The sequence below is a fragment of the Podarcis bocagei genome (assembly GCF_964188305.1).
Source record: "Podarcis bocagei genome assembly, chromosome: 9".
Classification (NCBI taxonomy): domain Eukaryota; kingdom Metazoa; phylum Chordata; class Lepidosauria; order Squamata; family Lacertidae; genus Podarcis; species Podarcis bocagei.
The window spans coordinates 34582303-34599949 of NC_138134.1; the positions used below are offsets into that span (position 1 = coordinate 34582303).

At 42.3% G+C, this 17647-nt stretch overlaps 2 protein-coding genes across 6 annotated transcripts in view; one reads left to right on the top strand and one right to left on the bottom strand.

The window, feature by feature from the left end:
* PALLD (palladin, cytoskeletal associated protein) overlaps window positions 1–2024 on the bottom strand; it is a 240967-nt gene extending 238943 nt beyond the window's left edge. For both annotated transcript variants that reach the window (XM_081208669.1, XM_081208668.1), the window contains exon 1: window positions 1897–2024. In XM_081208669.1, coding sequence (XP_081064795.1) covers window positions 1897–2009 — 113 coding nt within the window. In that variant the 5' untranslated portion in view covers window positions 2010–2024. The remainder of the gene's footprint in view (window positions 1–1896) is intronic.
* Window positions 2025–4080: 2056 nt separating this feature from the next.
* Window positions 4081–17647, top strand: part of DDX60 (DExD/H-box helicase 60) — a 45607-nt gene continuing 32040 nt past the window's right edge. Inside the window, exons 1-9 of one of the 4 annotated variants that reach the window (XM_081208625.1) lie at window positions 4081–4223; window positions 7686–7813; window positions 8280–8340; window positions 9204–9393; window positions 11423–11764; window positions 13674–13790; window positions 14697–14828; window positions 15786–15971; window positions 17104–17245. In XM_081208625.1, coding sequence (XP_081064751.1) covers window positions 4111–4223; window positions 7686–7813; window positions 8280–8340; window positions 9204–9393; window positions 11423–11764; window positions 13674–13790; window positions 14697–14828; window positions 15786–15971; window positions 17104–17245 — 1411 coding nt within the window. In that variant the 5' untranslated portion in view covers window positions 4081–4110. Of the gene's footprint in view, window positions 4256–7606; window positions 7814–8279; window positions 8341–9203; window positions 9394–11422; window positions 11765–13673; window positions 13791–14696; window positions 14829–15785; window positions 15972–17103; window positions 17246–17647 lie in introns of all 4 variants that reach the window. The other 3 variants (XM_081208626.1, XM_081208628.1, XM_081208627.1) reach the window with 3 other exon arrangements.

The window sequence follows — 17647 nt, forward strand, 5'->3', positions numbered from 1 at the left end:
GACTCTCACTTCAGCCTTGGGGATAGGACAGCATTTTTAACCCCCTGCCCCTGCCCCAGGACACCAGGCAAGAAAGGCCATGTGCCACACACAACAGATGACAGGCTCAGAAGGAATGGCAGGGAGCACCTCATTTTGTCTAATAGGATCACCCTAATTACCTGCATTTCTTTATAGCAACAGTGAGTTGTGAGGTGGGAATAACGAAGGCGGGGTGCAAGCCCTAACATTTGTTCCAAATGCGGTTTACTATATGATTAAATCTGAAAGGGAGTTTTATCTCGTGTGAGTTTATTACGGAACGGGGTGACTACTTGAAAAGACACTTCCTCGAATTTCCCTATTATGAAGAAGGAAGACGATAAGTACAGTAATTTCATTTTCTTCCTACAAACCACTTGTGTGTGCCAGTGAGCCTGCCTATCAGGATTTCTACCTTGCAAGTATGAAAGGCAGTTGGCATTAGACAAATGCGGACAGCTGCGTACCGATGACAGAAGCTGTGTGTGTGTGTGCACGCTAAACAAAGACGACAGTGTAAACGGATGTGGACTGCGCTCTGTGGGGAAACAAGGGAGCAATTTCTGCTGTGGGAATGTGCCAAAGTACTCAATATTTAACCAGCCTTTAACCCGCATAGCGTCTGACTGATAAAATGTCACAAAAACAAACAGATAAAGGGAACTCTGGCACAAGGCGAGGATGGGAGCAAGAGAGTGTGCAAACGCTGAGGGAAATGTCTGGAAGGCACTTGGCGACTCAGGACTATTTTTGGAAAGAATTTCCACAGAGTTGGAGAGTCCTCGGGCTCCCCCCCTTTCTTATTTGATTGGCTAATAGACAGGTGCTCCAGAAGGTGATGGCAGAAGGCTTCCAGGCCTCCTTATATGTCATTTCAGTTATGATGATAATGACTGAGACCGTCAGTATTTTGCGGGAAGGATTCCAAATGCATACTGGAACTTTGAGTTCGCACAGTTAAAGTGGATTTAAAGCATTCTCCTGCCCTACTGCTACAAACCAACATTTTTTGGTGGTTTGGCAAGTGCCAGTAAAAGCATTGAAAAGTTGTGAGGTGAACAAGACAACAGGAAGATGTTTCCAGCAAGGAAATAAATATGAATGAAGGATGGATGCCCCATAAACAAATCAAAATGAATGCTCAGTAATGGCAGGACATTGTTGTTGTTGTTTTATTTGTACCTCACCCAGCGAATTGGGTTGCTCCAGTCACTCTGGGCAGCTTTCAACAGATATAATATCGTAATAAAACATAAAATATTAAAAACTTCCCTATATAGGGCTGCCTTCAGATGCATTCTAAAAGTTGTATAGTCTAACCACTAAGTAAGTTAAGGTTTGTGTAATCAAATCAGGATGAATGCTGAATAAAGAGGTCGTGGAGGATCCCTTATGGTGTCAGGTCAAAGGCAAATCACTTCTCTTTCACTGAGGTGGCGATGACAATGAAAATGGACAGCAAAACCTCACTGCAGCAGAAAGAGTGTTTGTAACAGCAGTGTATATGAACTTTTTACAAGCTGAAAATATAACTCTGCAACCCTATAGAAGCAAACCCATCTGAGTTCAATTGGATTTATTCCCAGGTGAGTATAAGGATTGCAGCTCAATGGGACTAACTTTTGTGCAGTCAGAGGAACACCGGAAGATGCCTTGTGGAATCCGCTGCCAATAGACATTCAGCAGGTGCTTTCTGTTCTAACTTTTAAATGCCTGCTGAAAAAGTTTCTATCCCATCACACTGATGCAGGCAATAAAGAACACACATTGCCACAACAGTTTTATATGCTCACGTTTTCATATTGTTTTACATATAATTGTTTTTTATACAAATAGTGGTCTCTCTATATATATTTATAAACAAACATACCCTACCTGGAGATGCCAGGGAGTGAACCTGGGACCTTCTGCCTGCAAAATATGGTCTCCTCTCCACCACTGAACCAGAGCCCTTCATGCATTAGATTCCCAGTGATGCTTATATGCATTCCTTTGCTAATGCCCAGAAGTCTTGAAACGGCCCATCTTTTAAAATTGTACAGAGTAAGGTGAGCAAGCCCATATTATTACTTGTGTGCTTAATTAAGACAACTGTTTCCTTTGAACTGAGACTTGGGTTAACGATGTATTTGCAAGAAAAGCTGAAGAGCAGCAGCAGCAGCTGTTTACTGTCCGCAAGAGCTCCTCAGCTCTGTCCCCCTGCCTAACGGTGGATGTCACTAAGCTGTTCCTTTTCCCTTCACCCCCCCTTTTTTTTTTGGCTTGACACCATTTTCTTCCGAAATATTTCTGGATAATGTGAATTCCGACGTGTGTGCTTTGCGGTCTACGTGTGGTGTGAATGCAGGTGAGCGTGTGGAAAGAGAGCCCTCCCGTCTCTCGGAAGGGGCTGGACTAAAGGACCCCCTTCGCTTTCCCTGGAGTCCCTGCAACACCTCGCAATTCCCCTTTTCTGACAGCTTGCTGCGGAAACCGCTGGTGCTCCATGGAAACCTCTCTCTTCCTCATGCGCTTTCTGTCAGGGATGCCTCGCTGTGACTCCCCTTTTTCCCGCCTCCTATATAGCAAGCTGCTTCGGGTTTCCAGTTTTCCCGCAATTTGGATAGCTTAGAATTAAGTGCTACTCAGAAGGAAGCCCCCCACTTTCTTCCACGTGACTCCCGCGTGCACTCAAAACACGTCGGATTAATTACTCAGGCAGCTTCCGGCGAAAACTCCCCCCGTTTCTAATCCCCGCCGTTGAAGCAGCAGCAGCGCACTGGCGCCCCCTGGAGCCTGCCTCTTTTTTACATTTTTTTTTTACCAATACAAATACGAAAACCATAACCACTTAGCTGGCGAGTGCATATGAACCACGGCTTAGGACTGTTTGCTGAGAATGGGAACTTAAATGCGGATCCAACACAACACCCCGCCCCGCTTGGTAAAGTTACCTCCTCGCGCAGCTGAATCAGTCATCACAGGACTCTGGAGCAACCAGAACGTTAGAAATAATGAAATTTTTATCATGAATGAGATTGATCTAATTCCTGTTTCCTGCTCAGATCCAGCCTATCCTGTTATCCTTTGGCTCTGAAACCTGGAGAACTCAGAAGCATTTTGGAAGTCTGTTTTGGGAGTGTTTGATGTCACAGATCGCAGAATCAAGAGCGTTGGAAGACACACACACACCCTGCAAGACTGCAGATCACAAAATAGTCAAGAGACACAAAAAACATTTTAGGCTCCAGACCAGTGGTTTTTTTTTTATTGCAGGTGGGTTCTGCAATATGTTCCTATCACAACAAAAGTGCATTAGTGATGGATTTGTTCTGCTTTATTAGTTGTTCTGCGATGCATCCCAATGGTAACTACATTATTGCTGGCTGGACGACGCAACAAAATCAGGACAAAAACAAATCACATTTGCGGTATAAAAAAGGACACAGGATTTCATCAGGGGAACGCGCTGATCAGTGAAGCAGTGTGACCGCCCCCAAACATTTTTGCAGGCACAAGCAATATTGAAGGCCCGATAGCATGCGACTCTTCCTGCACCACAAAACTTCACGAATGTGCAATAAAAAGTGGCTCTGGGACCCTCTTCCAGCTATGCCCTGTGAACGCATGGAGAGGAATTAAGCCCCCTGCCACATTCAAGCCTCTTTTCGGAGAGACTGACCCTGCCTGTATACACAGAGTCGAATGTGGTTAGGCTTTATAGTGCCTAATCTGCAAAGGCGCTGTAAAACGCAAGGTCCTCAATCTCTAGTGACGTGGAAATAACTTGCACAAATGTCACCGTCAAAGGTGGTTTTAGCTTGTGCACAGCTGACTCAATCCTTACCCCGCCCCTCTCCGTTCATTGTACATGTAGGACCATAAGGAAACAGCGATCGTTTTAACCTTGTTGCATCGACGTGCGTGCTCCACCACGGCGTCTTATCTGGGGCGTGGCCTGTGCCGTTGAACAATCTGATCCACGTGGGGAGAGGTTCTAAATATAGGCTCCGCCAGAAACGCAACTTAATCGCGGGCAGCAGGAAACGAAAACGAAACTCAAAGGAACAGCTGGCGCTTTCCTGGTTGGACAGCGCCGCTGACTTCGCGATGCTTAAACGGAACTCGCCGCGTCCCGGATCGCGCATCTTCCAGACCAGGCGCGCGTCGCGGAGGAGAGAAGAGGCGTGCGCTCATCTCCCTTTCTCCGGCGCAGAAAAGAAGTAAAAGAGGGCGGGAGGTTTTCGGTGGAAGGGTGTGTGTTGCGTGTGCGGGCTTGTCGGGGTATTTGGAAAGGGGAGGCACGAAAGGAGCCTTGACCATCAGTGGAGAAGGTCCCCATGCTTAATGTGAAAGCTAGACAAGAGTTTGCGCCCTGGAGCTTTGCGCAGAACGACATTTCTATTGCTTAGGCAGCTTAGGAGGGTGATTGTGTCTTTGAGCCTGGCCTAGTTCACAGAGTAACAGAGCGAGCTACCTGCTTCCCTTCTTGGTGATGGGGAACAGGGCTCTTCCAGTCAGGGAGGCTGTAATTTTTCAGGCTGGCTTGAACCCTGCAAGGCTGAAAGCTAGTGTCAGGGTGAACTTCGAAATGGATTGGAAGTGGGTGGACACCAGATCTTTGTGATCTACGCTCATCTGCTTAGGATATATATTTAGGATCAGATCCACACAATAGATCTGTTTCAGCCACCAAAGGAACTGAAAATAAGATTGCTGTTTCCTCACTGATAAAGGTAAAGGGACCCCTGACCATTAGGTCCAGTCGTGTCAGACTCTGGGGTTGCTGCGCTCATCTCACTTTATTGGCCGAGGGAGCCGGCGTACAGCTTCCGGGTCATGTGGCCAGCATGACTAAGCCGCTTCTGGCGAACCAGAGCAGCGCACGGAAAAGCTGTTTACCTTCCCGCTGGAGCAATACCTACCGTATTTTTCGCTCTATAACACGCACCCGACCATAACACGCACATAGTTTCTAGAGGAGGAAAATCCGTAGGCATTCCACCTGTAGGCATTCCCTCCATAACACGCACAGACATTTCTCCTTACTTTTTAGGAGGAAAAAAGTGAGTGTTATGGTGCAAAAAATACGGTCTTTATCTACTTGCACTTTGATGTGCTTTCGAACTGCTAGGTTGGCAGGAGCAGGAGCTCACCCCGTCGCGGGGATTCGAACCGCCGACCTTCTGATCGGCAAGTCCTAGGCTCTGTGGTTTAACCCACAGCACCACTCGCGTCCCTTACTCACTGATAGCCTCCCCCAAATTTGCAGAGTCAGACTATCACCAGGGGGGAAAAACACGGGGTGGGGCACATATGGGTCAAAGTGGGCAAGAACGAAAAATAAGAGCATACAGTAATCAGGAGTTCAGAAATAGTGAGGCAAGTGAGCTGGGTGTTGGAGGGCGCTTGCCCCCTGCCCGTCCCCACCTCCTGGCCAGGGCCAGATTTAGGTTTGATGAGGCCCTAAGCTACTGAAGGTAATGGGGCCCTTTATATATCCAGCTGTCCTTTGTCAACAACAAATTGTCGCTGTTTTTTGTGTGTTGAATATATGCTATATGGTAATTTATGGACCTAATAGGTATCTAAAGCCATTTGCACATAGCAAAATATGTATTTTATCAAGGCAACTGTTGAACTGAAATACAATTAAGAAGTAGTATATTAATAGTGAAATAATTTTTAAGCTCTAACTTAAAATGATTTTTTATTCATAACAAACTTAATAATGCAAACACATTGGCATTTGGCAATAACAAAAGTTCCTTTAGAAACACAATTTACAAAGACTCATAATCTAGCCTCTAGAAACCTGCTATAACCTGAAATTTATAGTGTGCAGCTGCATGTTGCCATGCAACCAGTCCATGCAGAATGTAGGCACCCTATATATAGAAATGAGCAAGCCAGTGATATTTTAAGGAGCAGGCTAGCAGGCGGGGTCCATTACTTACATCATAAGAGTCTACACAACACCAAACACTGTTGCTGTATGTAGGTTTTATTATTATTATTATTTATCTTATATTTTGGAAATGTACATCCAGTCCCCCCCTTTAAATCCTCCCCCCCAAGAGAGTGGGGCCCTAAGCTATAGCTTGTTTAGCTTATACATAGATCCGGCACTGCTCCTGGCACCTCCTATGGGTTCCAGTCCCTAGAATCTGATTTGATGAAGAAGGGCTTTATAGAAAGAAATGAACACATTATAAGGGCCAAGTTGCAAATAGTGCCTGACTGTGCAGCCTGGAATCTCTCACACTGAATTCTATGAGTGGGAGCTCATAGAAAAGAGTGTGTTCATGCTTAAATATTTCCTTGGCCATTGTTAAAAAAAACACATGCCTTCCATGGGGGAAAATATACGGGTCCCTAAATCTTTTCCTTTGCATTATAAAAAGCAGCTTGCAGGAGAAAAGGCTATCATGGCAGGGAATATATTTAACTCTTCTTTTCACCCCTTGTCTGCTCTCCCCTCACAATTCCTGACACCAGTGGATACTTTTTCTGGAAAGGGGGTGGGAGGGCAGAGTGTGAAGTTAACAGTAATATTTGTGGTGAATGTGGGTTTTATCAGACTCAAGAAGACAGTTTGCAGTATTTAATGGGGCATACTAAAAATTAATGAGTTTCCATGTAGCTCCTGACATTTCTTAACATAAGGCCTTTTCTGGAGAGAATGTTTTAAGTTGAGTTTTAAAATAGTCATAAACATATCTAAGCTAATTTTGAGGACTTCAAACTGAAGGCATTTTATGTGGTCCAACTTACTTTTTTCATAAGAGTGATTGATTGTTGCTGCAACATTTTTATCTAACTAGGTACAAAGTTCTTTGGTACACTTTGCTCCTTATCAGACCTGGGTACAAAAGTGCTCTCCCTATTTGTGTTTGTCAGAAACTAGGAACCAGTAGCATTCTGCCTCTGATCATAGCCATCTGGCTGTCATCCATTAGTGGATGGTATTGCCCCCCATTCATATTTGTTCAGAAGGAAAATGATCTAACATAGTATTACAAGTATGTAGCAGGAAAAGCATATCTACTGAGTACTACCCATGAGAGCTTCATAATTATGCAAAAGTCATCTATTTCCTGACCTCTGGAGCAAAATGTATTATTGCTTCGTTCTGTAAAACAGAGAACTGCTGAGAATGAGGAGGAACTGTTGCAATGATAACGCTGGTGTTTACATTTGTGAAGCATCTTACCAATTTTACAATAGGTTAAAAAATTTTTTATCGGTTTTTAAACAAATACAATAACCATTAAACACTTATCCAGCTGTACATCTAATGGTGTTGGTTTTATCCATTGTCTCTAGACATACACTTACACTTACACATTCAACATTCAAACATATTACTTAACGTAACCCCTCCACTGAAAATATTGAGCAGTTGGTTTAAGGAGGTCTTGATTTTGGTGATTTTGCGATGGTTTTGCTGAATACTGATTTTTTTGGGGCTTGAGTGGGGGAATCATAGGGTCATATGGGCTGAGCAGCCATAAATTAGTGTCAATGTATTTTCAGATGCATTTTCAGCTATGAAAATATTTTTTAAATAGTAGAATGATATCTCTGTGTGCTTGGTAATTCCAAGGTGTATGGAAGAATAATGGGCCAGATGTAAGTACATCAAGTTTCCAAAGCTGGACCGATTCATATGTCAAAACCCATAGACCTACCATGGCTTCTGAAGCAAGTTCCATAGGAGATGAAACCTCTCTTTCCACATTCAGCCAACCTAAACGAGCATCCTTGGCAAAAGTTCCCAGTAAACCATGTTTGTATGATTTCCAAAATCCAGGCAAGTAACTATACGGTTTTTTCATTTGTGTTCATATTCTTTGGAGTAGTCTTGTTTGATGCCTTTTCCAGGATCCTATTTCATTGTAGGGTAACACTGGGTAGGTGGAGTGCATATCATTGAGACAGGGTTCCCTCTCACATGGTGGAGCAGCACTACATATAACTTGGTACATGTGTAGTGCCTCTTCACACGTTATCCAAATTCCCAGTCCTAGTCCAACACTCGTAACTTCTACACCACACTGCCTCATAATGATGAGGTCTTCAGGATGAATGGGGGTTTTGCTTACTGACATCCAGGACAAGACCAGGATCTTATAATATTGTTCTGAAACTTGGAAAAGAAGTCACTTTACAACATAGCTTCTTACGCAGTTTTCCTCTTCGGCTATTTAGGATCCTGGTGAGAAATTGGCTAATGTATGTGATAAATGTAAGATCTGTTTGCATTTTTCTTTTTCCAGTGCTACAGAGATGCATGGAACAAATTACTTGTTTACTTATGGATGAAATACCAAAAGCTGAGTATGTATGATAAGCTAGTCTCCTGTCCTGTAGTGTCACAATGGAGGTGCCCCCTTCCCCGCTTTCATTAGCTAATAATAATAATAATAATAATAATAATAATAATAATAATAATAATAATAATAATTATTATTATTATTATTATTATTATTATTATTTATACCCCGCCCATCTGGCTGGGTTTCCCCAGCCACTCTGGGCGGCTTCCAAAAGAATATTAAAATACTGTGATACATCAAACATTAAAAGCTTCCCTAAACAGGGCTGCCTTCAGATGTCTTCTAAAAGTCTGGTAGTTGTTGTTCTCTTTGACATCTGGTGGGAGGGCGTTCCACAGGGAGGGCGCCACTACCGAGAAGGCCCTCTGCCTGGTTCCCTGTAACCTGGCTTCTCGCAGTGAGGGAACCGCCAAAAGGCCCTCGGTGCTGGACCTCAGCTTAGCTGCTGTTAGGTATGAAAGAGGACCTGGGCAGTCTTGGGAAGGGAAATAGTATGTAGTAATTGAAAATACATTTCTTGATCTTAAGCTGTAGCCCAGAACACCCTGAGGCCATTTTAGACTAGGTCATCCCAAGCTTTCTATTGGACGCTGGTGTCTGTCAGCCCAAATGGGCTGTGTGATCAGGAACAGGATTTCTGAGGATCTGATTCTTAAGCTAATGGAATATTGGAATCACCATGACTGCAAGTCACTATTCAGTTAGCTTATGAATCAGTGGTTTAGAAAGAAGGTATCTGGGTTTTTTATGATGATGATACTACCTGCCCTTCACCAAAAGGACCCAGTGTGTGTATGTGCATCAGTATGGCATTTTTAAAAAACTACTATTAAATTGCATTGTTTGTTTATGTCTTTAATCCAGATATGTCAGCTTGTTGAATGACTATGTAGAGTCAGAGTTTTTTCTGATTGATGGTGATTCATTATTCATCACTTGTGCAAGAGAACTAACATTGCAGCGTGGACAAAACCTGCACTTTTTCTACCTAGTTGAGCGCTTTCTCCTGGATTTAACAAGCAAAGGAGCAAAATATTTCATTGTTTTCTTCAAGGTAACAAGTAAAATGTGCTTTTACTATGTACAGTGGTTTTCTTCACTGGAAGAAAAAATGTGTTCACTCTTCTGGTATTTGTTTAACTTGACCACAGGTGTTTCAGTAGCGAGAAGAGACTACAAGGATGTAGCAATTGTGAGAAAGAAGCTGTTTTATTCCATTCAACTTGCTTACCTGGCTTTGAAAATGATAAAAAACCTTCAAACAGGCTTAGCCAACTTGTGGGACAAATCTGGCTCACTAGGTTGAAGTGACCAACCTGACCAGCTTTTTCTTCTATTCTGATCAAGCACAAAAAGTATCTCAATTAATAGTAGAGCAAAAACAAAATCAAAAAGCAATACTGTGAAAATGTAATTGTTTTGGCTTCAGTTGCCCAGTCAGAGGGAGGCAAAATCCATTGACAGCCAGAGTCCAATCCACAAACAATACCTTGATCAGTGATGGTTAGTGAAGGATAAAAACAATGCAGAATACAGTAATTTCAGAGCCTAAACTGCAAAGATTTCAGGACCATGGACAGGCCACTAGGACAGGGGAGCCATCTCTATGTCAAGAGCTGCATTCCTTTGAATCTCTTAAGGCAGTGTTTCCCAACCTTTTTTGGGCAAAGGCACACTTGTTTCATGAAAAAAATCTCGAGGCACACCACCATGCCAGATGGGGAAAGGTGACTTTTTACTTATGTAAAAAAAAATTAAAAAATTGTAACAGCATAGAAGGTAATGGTTAGGCTAGCATCCCTCTTCCAAATATGCTAGTTTTTTATTTGCAGGGACTGTTCTACATGGGAAAGCATTCAGCACTGTCATTCTCCCATCTGCCATCTGAATTGGTACTATTCTGGGTCAACTTACTCTGCTGCATGTATAGATGAGGCCTTATTAACATTTAAGCTGAGAAAAGTATGACGTTTCAGTAGACAGTCTGCAAAATGGCACCAAGTGTGGGGGAAGGGGCAGAACAGGTTTCAGATACAGGATATTAAGCATACACGTACCTCAGATTGAACTGGTTGCTTGCTTTGCAAGTTTTCATTTCCCAAATGACTGCCTTGGCAAGCGCAATACCTGCCAGGCTCAACGCCGGTCTCGCGCTGCCGCTTCCCGCGCTCTCAAGGCCCCGGGAGGAGGAAGGCGTGAAGGGAATCCCGAAGGCGCGAAAACCTCGCACATGCACAGGCCTTCCACCTGCGACAGCCCAGTAGGCCGGCCTAGCTTAGCCGTGCGGCAAGAGCAGTCAAGAGCTAGCGTGCGGCAAGAGCAGTCAAGAGCTAGCGTGCGGCAGAGCGGCGATGGGATGTGGGAGGGAGCTCGCTCCTCGCCGCCGCCGCCCCGCCTCTCACCGCCCGCCTCGCCCGCCTCCCTCCCACGGCACACCAGGCAACGTCTCGTGGCACACTAGTGTGCCGCGGAACACCGGTTGGGAAACACTGTCTTAAGGTGTGGTGTGTGGAAGTGGTGGTGGAAGTGGAGGCAGTGGCAGGTCAGACCAGAGCCAAAAGTGGGTGGGGACCCCCGTTTTCCACCAGTTGCTCTGTTTTTCTGTGCAAGAAAGGCACAGAACTTAACATAATGCTTAGTGTTCAGCTAGGTTTTACTCACATTCGGCCCACTGAAATTAATGAAGGTGATTTAAGTTAGTTCCTGACTCGCTCTCCCATGCGCCACTATCACTGAGGAGTGAAGACTCTTAACATGGCAGCCACTGGACCTGCAGCTGAACATCCCATTACCTACCTGTCTGTTTGGCTCTGGTGTGTTGTCTGTGCCAGGTAGAGGGCACTGGGAGTCTCTTCATGTGTAGTCAATAATATTTGATTCTTCTGTTCAGTGATAACCACAAGCCCATATATATGTGGCATGTTAACAGGATAGATTTTTGTGAGTTCCATGTGTATGTTAAGACAGGATTGCAGCCTTAATGTAACCCTTAAGAAATGCCATACTGTTTTGAATGTTCTGTGTCTTGATTACTGTAATACATTGAGAGGTATTTCATATATATCGTTCCCCCCCCCTTACAGGATGTAGAACATACGTATTTCGGAAATCTTGATTTCCTTTCTTTGCGTAATGCATTGATCATCCATCTGAGAAAGAACACGGAAATTCCTATACATACTGAATTTTCGAACTGCTTAGAGAGTAGTTGGCAGCAATTTCTGCAAGACAACTATCCGTATTTCTTAATAGTCGCTGATGAAGGGTTGGATCAACTGCACACCAATTTCCTCCATGTATTTATTTTGCATACTTTGTCAAAGAGAGTCAACATTGTGCTTACTTCAGGCCAAGAATCAGATGCAATCAGAGTTTATGGATACCACATCAATAGTCTATTCAAATATCAGACACATTTTAAACAGGTAAATAATAGAGTGAGTTCCCTTCAGTGAAGGAAAGGGAACAGGTTTGGTCCAAGACATCTTACTTCCTGAGATGAGGCAGAAAATGGTGTCCTTCCCCTCTGCCCAAGTTAAAATGCATGGTACCGCAGGCTGGCACCTGAGACAGGCTATCCCGCAATCACAGCTCCCCATTTCTGGTAGTAAATACAATTAATAATCAACTGAACAACTAACAATTGGCTGCTCTTTGTTGACGCCTTAAAGAAGTTGCCTGAGGTGGCAGCTTCACTCTATCTAATGGTAGGTCTAGCACTGCCGCTTGCATGACATAGCAAGACTTGGCTTCATCAGCTACAACCCTGAGGCATTTCCTGTGTGATCACACACAACTACCATTTTTAGGGGTAAGGATCAAAACGGTAGTATTTGCAACTTTAACATTAGGTGATGTTTCCCTTGACTTTGCTCTTATTCATAATTTAAGGGAAAACCAAGGGGGGGGGGAATCCTTGGCTTACAAACTCCGCTAACCTGGAAGAGTTACCTCGAGTTGAGAACTTTGCCCCAGGATGAGAACAAAAATTATGTGCCTGCGGTGCAGCGGCAGCAAGAGGCCCCATTAGCGAAAGCACGTCGCTAGTTAAGAACAGTGTCAGATTAAGAATGGACGAATTAAGTTCATAACTAGAGGTACCACTGTACAGTGGTGCCTCGCAAGACGAAAAGAATCCGTTCTGTGATTCTCTTCGTCTAGCGTTTTTTTTCGTCTTGCGAAGCAAGCCCATTGAAGGATTAGCGCTATTAGAGGCTTTTAGAGGCTTATCTGCTGATCGGATCAGCTGATAAGCGGCTTAGCCAACAATAGTACTAAGCAAAAGGACCCCAACCCGTTTTTCTTAAAATGTGCAATTATATATAAAAACTGAATATAGTAAGCCCTGTCCTTAAACAGGCATTCTTTCATGCCCACAAAGGAATACCAGCATCATCTTAAGAAAAATGGTTGGGACCTTTTTGCTTAGAACTATTATACAAAGAGTAACAGCTTTTAAAGTGTATTTCCTGATTTATATAGGGCAGTCAGTTGAACCTTATGAAATCAATGTATACCCATGTAGGCACCTTCAGGCATTCAGGAGACCTTTGCTGTGCCCTCAGTCATATTGAAGGAGCCTACGAGAATACAGCTGTCTTTCTCTTCAGACCTTTGCCTGGCACACAGGTCATAGGTGGAGTGGAGTGGGCGGGTGCAAAGTCACAGGCAGCCCTTTACTCATGTGATCATGATGCGTTGATTATAACAACCCTATTCACGTGTTCCTCACATGTAAGGCATTGCTATGATCACTTTGGGGCAGGGTCACGTTGCATCTTCTTTCTTAAACAACTACACATTGCCTCTAGTTGTCTGAATTGAAAGTGCAAAGTGTGGGGTCCTACTTAAGTGTAGGGGTTCCAAGCGGTTGATCCACTCAGTTACGCTGGTGCCCTGATCACACAGCATTGCTACATATCTTGTGCCTTGGGCTTTCTCTTCTGGTAGCTGCAGGGTCTAAATGTGTGACTCCCTTCTCTAAATTAATCCTGGGAATGCTCTACACACAAGTATCAAGTGATTAAGGGCAATAATTAACATAATTAAAAGGGGGGATTTGAGGAAGTCAGATAACAATGAAAGTTAATTTGGATTTTAAAAGTAATGTTTTTATTTTTCTTTCTTTTTTATTTTTAGTATTGTAATGTGTTTTGTTTTGTGTCTTTTATATGTTATTTTTGTTATAAATGTGGAAAATTAATAAAAAAAATTTGGAAAAATAATAATTAACAAAAGACTTTATCCTGGTGGGAAATCAGTGTGATTTAGGAGTGCTAATTTGGGCTGGATTATGCAGCACAATTTATGCTCATGATTTTTTCTTCTTTTAAGCATGAAAAGAACCTTGAACGTTACTGTCAATCACTGGTTAAGTACTGGAAGGAATCTGGTACAAAAGTATGCGTTTTTCTTTGTGGATGTCCAAGTCTGGATGCTTTGGCAGGAAAGGTAATAGGTTTTTTCATTGCTTACGAATTGGTTCTCCCATTGTTATCATCGTCATCATTGTATTTCTAATTTGCTGAATTTTTTTGGAAATACGATATTTAAAACAGTCAAGTCCACCAAGAAAATTGTAAGAAAAGAAGGAAAGGAGAACGACCCTTTTCTGTGTTCTTCTCCCTGCTTATAGGGAAGCATTCAAAATAAGTAGCAGAAAATGTTTCAAATGCAAGCCATGTTCAAACGTTCTCCCACATGTGATTCCAAGTGCATGGGAGCAGATGGAGAGCGAGACCGTGCTTTCAGCTGTCTCCCTGCCAACCTTCATGTATTAAGTGTGAAGACGGTCTGGAGCAGGAACCCTCTTCTACTCCCCATGCAAGAGCACCTCCCCATGCAAATTAGACCCCTTTGTGTGGAGCTTAGACATGTAAAATATGTGTCGGGGTAAGTTTAGGAGGAGGCTGTACCCCTTCACGCAGCTGGAATTACTCAAATAGTGCTACAGATGTACATCTTTGTAACACATGCAGGACTAACTAGACTTGAAACTTCAGAAAGGATGTGGAGAAACAGACATAGTCAAGGGTAAAACCAAAACCTGTATCCTGTAAGCTTTCTTAAATATACTGTACTATGTTCATCAAAAGGGATATGGAAATGAATGAACCCAAAAGTTCATCTGTATGTATGGATCATCAATAAGCAGAACTGTTTGTAGTTCAATATACTGTTGTAGGATTTCATTTAAGCGGGAGAGATAATAATTGAATCATAACAGTTTATTCACACATTCATTCAAGCTTATAAGTGTATTTCTCTAAAAAAAAAGAATCCTTTTCTGAGTTAGATTTTAAAGACAAAAATACTTACTAACATTTCCATCTTTCATTATATGTTCTGAAATGTCAGGCTTATAGAAAATTTGCCCAACTCCAGAAGGAAATAAAAGATCTTCGGTATGTTGTCTGCATCATCACCTGTTCACTAGTCCTGGAAACACACATGCAAGTACTAGAAAGACCAACTAGCTCTGCAAAATGGGTGAGAATTTGCTATGTACTCAAATACATTACAACAGAGACTAGCACATTCAATATTCAACTTTCATAGTCCACAGTCCACTTCATTAGATCCACGAAAAATAATCCCAATCTGGCATGTATTTAATGGACTATGTTCACAAAAGCTTTATGCCATCATTAAATTATGCCATCATTAAATTGGTGATGTTTCTATTGTTTTTGCTGCAACAGGCTAACATTGGCTATGCTTCCAGAAATTATTAAAATAAATTACTTTCATTTGAACAGTAGTACATTTTTGCAATTAATATTCCTGTATGCACTTGAGTTGTTGTTGTTGTTGTTTTGGTCCTCTTTCCTACTTTTGGCAGTACCTCAATTATGACTTTTCCCACATTCAGCCTTTGAGCTCCAATGCCAATACCAACCATTACAAGGAGTACATGGTGCTAGCATGAGAATACTCTGTGCAATTGGGTTTATCCACATTCAGCGGTTGCTGAACCTGCGTGGAGCTGCTGTCACCACCAAGAGTTTTTTCAGTGGCTTTTGATGACCTCCACAACATTTGAAATATTACATCACTACCCTGATTGTTTATGGGTATCATCATGTAATTTGATTTAAGATACATGATAGAATTATTGTGACAATAATTCTTATGCAGAATATCAGCAGCATAACAATTAAAACACAGTAAAGTCTGGATTAACAATACTACAAATAAAGTTGCCCACTTGACAGCGTTTTAAGGTTCTGGCTTGATTTTTTACTGCCAAGTACAAGCACCCCAAACAGACTTAAATTATTATTTTTTAATTGGGTGATTGTTGAGGGCCCCCTTACCGATGTAATTTGACAAGTTTATATTTACAATCTGAATGCTGAAAAATGGGAAACCAGAGGAATTTGATTTGTAGGGTGTATTTCTTTTTTAAAAAAAACCTGTTTGTTTTTGCTTCTCAAAAAGAATGAGAAGAAGAAGAAGAAGAAGACGAGTTTGGATGAGAAAACAGTGTTAACCCTGGAAGATGTTGGAGACCTTCTACGGATGTATTGCCTCAGTGTGGTATTCCTACATCATTTGCCCCTTTCTCAACGATCTCGGGTGAGATTCATCAATGCCTGCTGGAATGAGGAAACTTTGAGATTTATGCAACAGGTAGGCACTGCAATGACTACTTCCAGTATATTATTACAGTAAAGTGTTGGCCACCTTTTATTATTTTATTAACCAGGGAAGAACTAAAGCCAGGTGCTGCATTTGTGGAACATTCTTAAGAAAGTGCTTTTCTGTAGCCAGTTTTTCAGTGTGTATGTCAAATGGTTGGAAGGGCAAAGAGAGAAAATGTAGCCAATCAAATTTGGGTATATGGCAGCATCTATGAGGGAAAATGAAGGCCTCAGACTGCCCTTAGGCTGAATGGCGTGGGAGAGGAAACCTGGCAACTTTGTTCATGCCTCTCCCTCCCCACCTTCATGTAGAAGGCCTCTTTTACTGCCAGATCATTGTCATCTAGCCAAGATCTGGCTGGCTATGCAGTGCCCTAATCCTTTATGGCTGTTGATGATCATGTATGTTTTTAAAAGACATTTTCAAATGATGCAGCTCAGGACCAAATTATGAACTCACTGCTCATTTTTCTGGGCATTTTGTATCACACTTTGAATGCTATTTGCAAGTGCTTTATGTTTATGAATTGAGACATTTAAGTTTGGGAATAATCCTGGGTATTCATGTGCCATAACAGCTGGGGTGCTGGAATAGATGCCAACCATGCAGTTAGCAAATATATGAGAAACTGCTGTCACTGCTGTGGTCTTGATTCACATTGGGCCCTCTGCTATTTGCAGTAGGTGTGAGGAAAGCTCCCACTTGTTTTAGTTTGTAGAGCAAGTGATTGTGGAGAGATGCATAAATGTAGATGCACAGTTTATCTTAGCATGGTGCTTTGCCTATCATGACTCTCCTTGTTTCCAGCTACCAAGATTTGAATTACCATCGGTCCTTCTGTCTGTGGACAAGCTTTCTTGGAAAGGGAGAATGGGGCCTTTGACCAGTTTTATAATATTTAGACACCTGTAGCCGTGAAAAATAAATTTAGGTGTTTCAGAAAAAGAACTCCTCTAATGCAATAGTTTTACCCCTCATAGTGTACAGTTAGGCTGGAGAGTTAAATACTGATTAATTGAAAATGTTTTCTTTCCATATTGTGCATTGACGCCATTTGAATAAATAATAAACGAACCCTATGTTGTGCAGTTTACTGAGATTTTTTCTTTTCTCCTTTCAGTATAAACTTTGTGAATTTCATGTTCTTCAATGCCTTGCAACTCAGGCCTTGAAGAACGTGGATTTTTCTACACTGCCTGATTTAAGTGATGATCTCCTGTTGAAGAACATTGCATTTTATTATGGACTGGAAAAAGGCCCAGGTACTCCATTCACACCAGTTATAATATTTTTAGGCCCAGAGTTTTCATGATGAAAGCAAGGCCTTCATGGAGTCGCAGACTGTCATTGAGATAGGTGAAGCCTTATCTCACACATCTCTTCTTTTGTCCAGGAGGCAGGGTTTTCATCTTTTGTGTTTCTCAATGAGTACAGTGTCATGGGAGATTGACAGTTGTGTAGGCAGTTGAAGAGAACGAATATTTACTTTGATAGGATCTCTTCCTTTGGGAACATTAAATCACAGAATGTTCATTTTGGACCAGTTTAGATAGCATGAAAAGTGATGGAAATACAGGGCAACAAGCCTTGGGGTCATGCTCTGGTGCAACCACAAGGAGGAGATCAGAAGCTTTCATTTCTATTTTTTATTAACCACAGTTTAG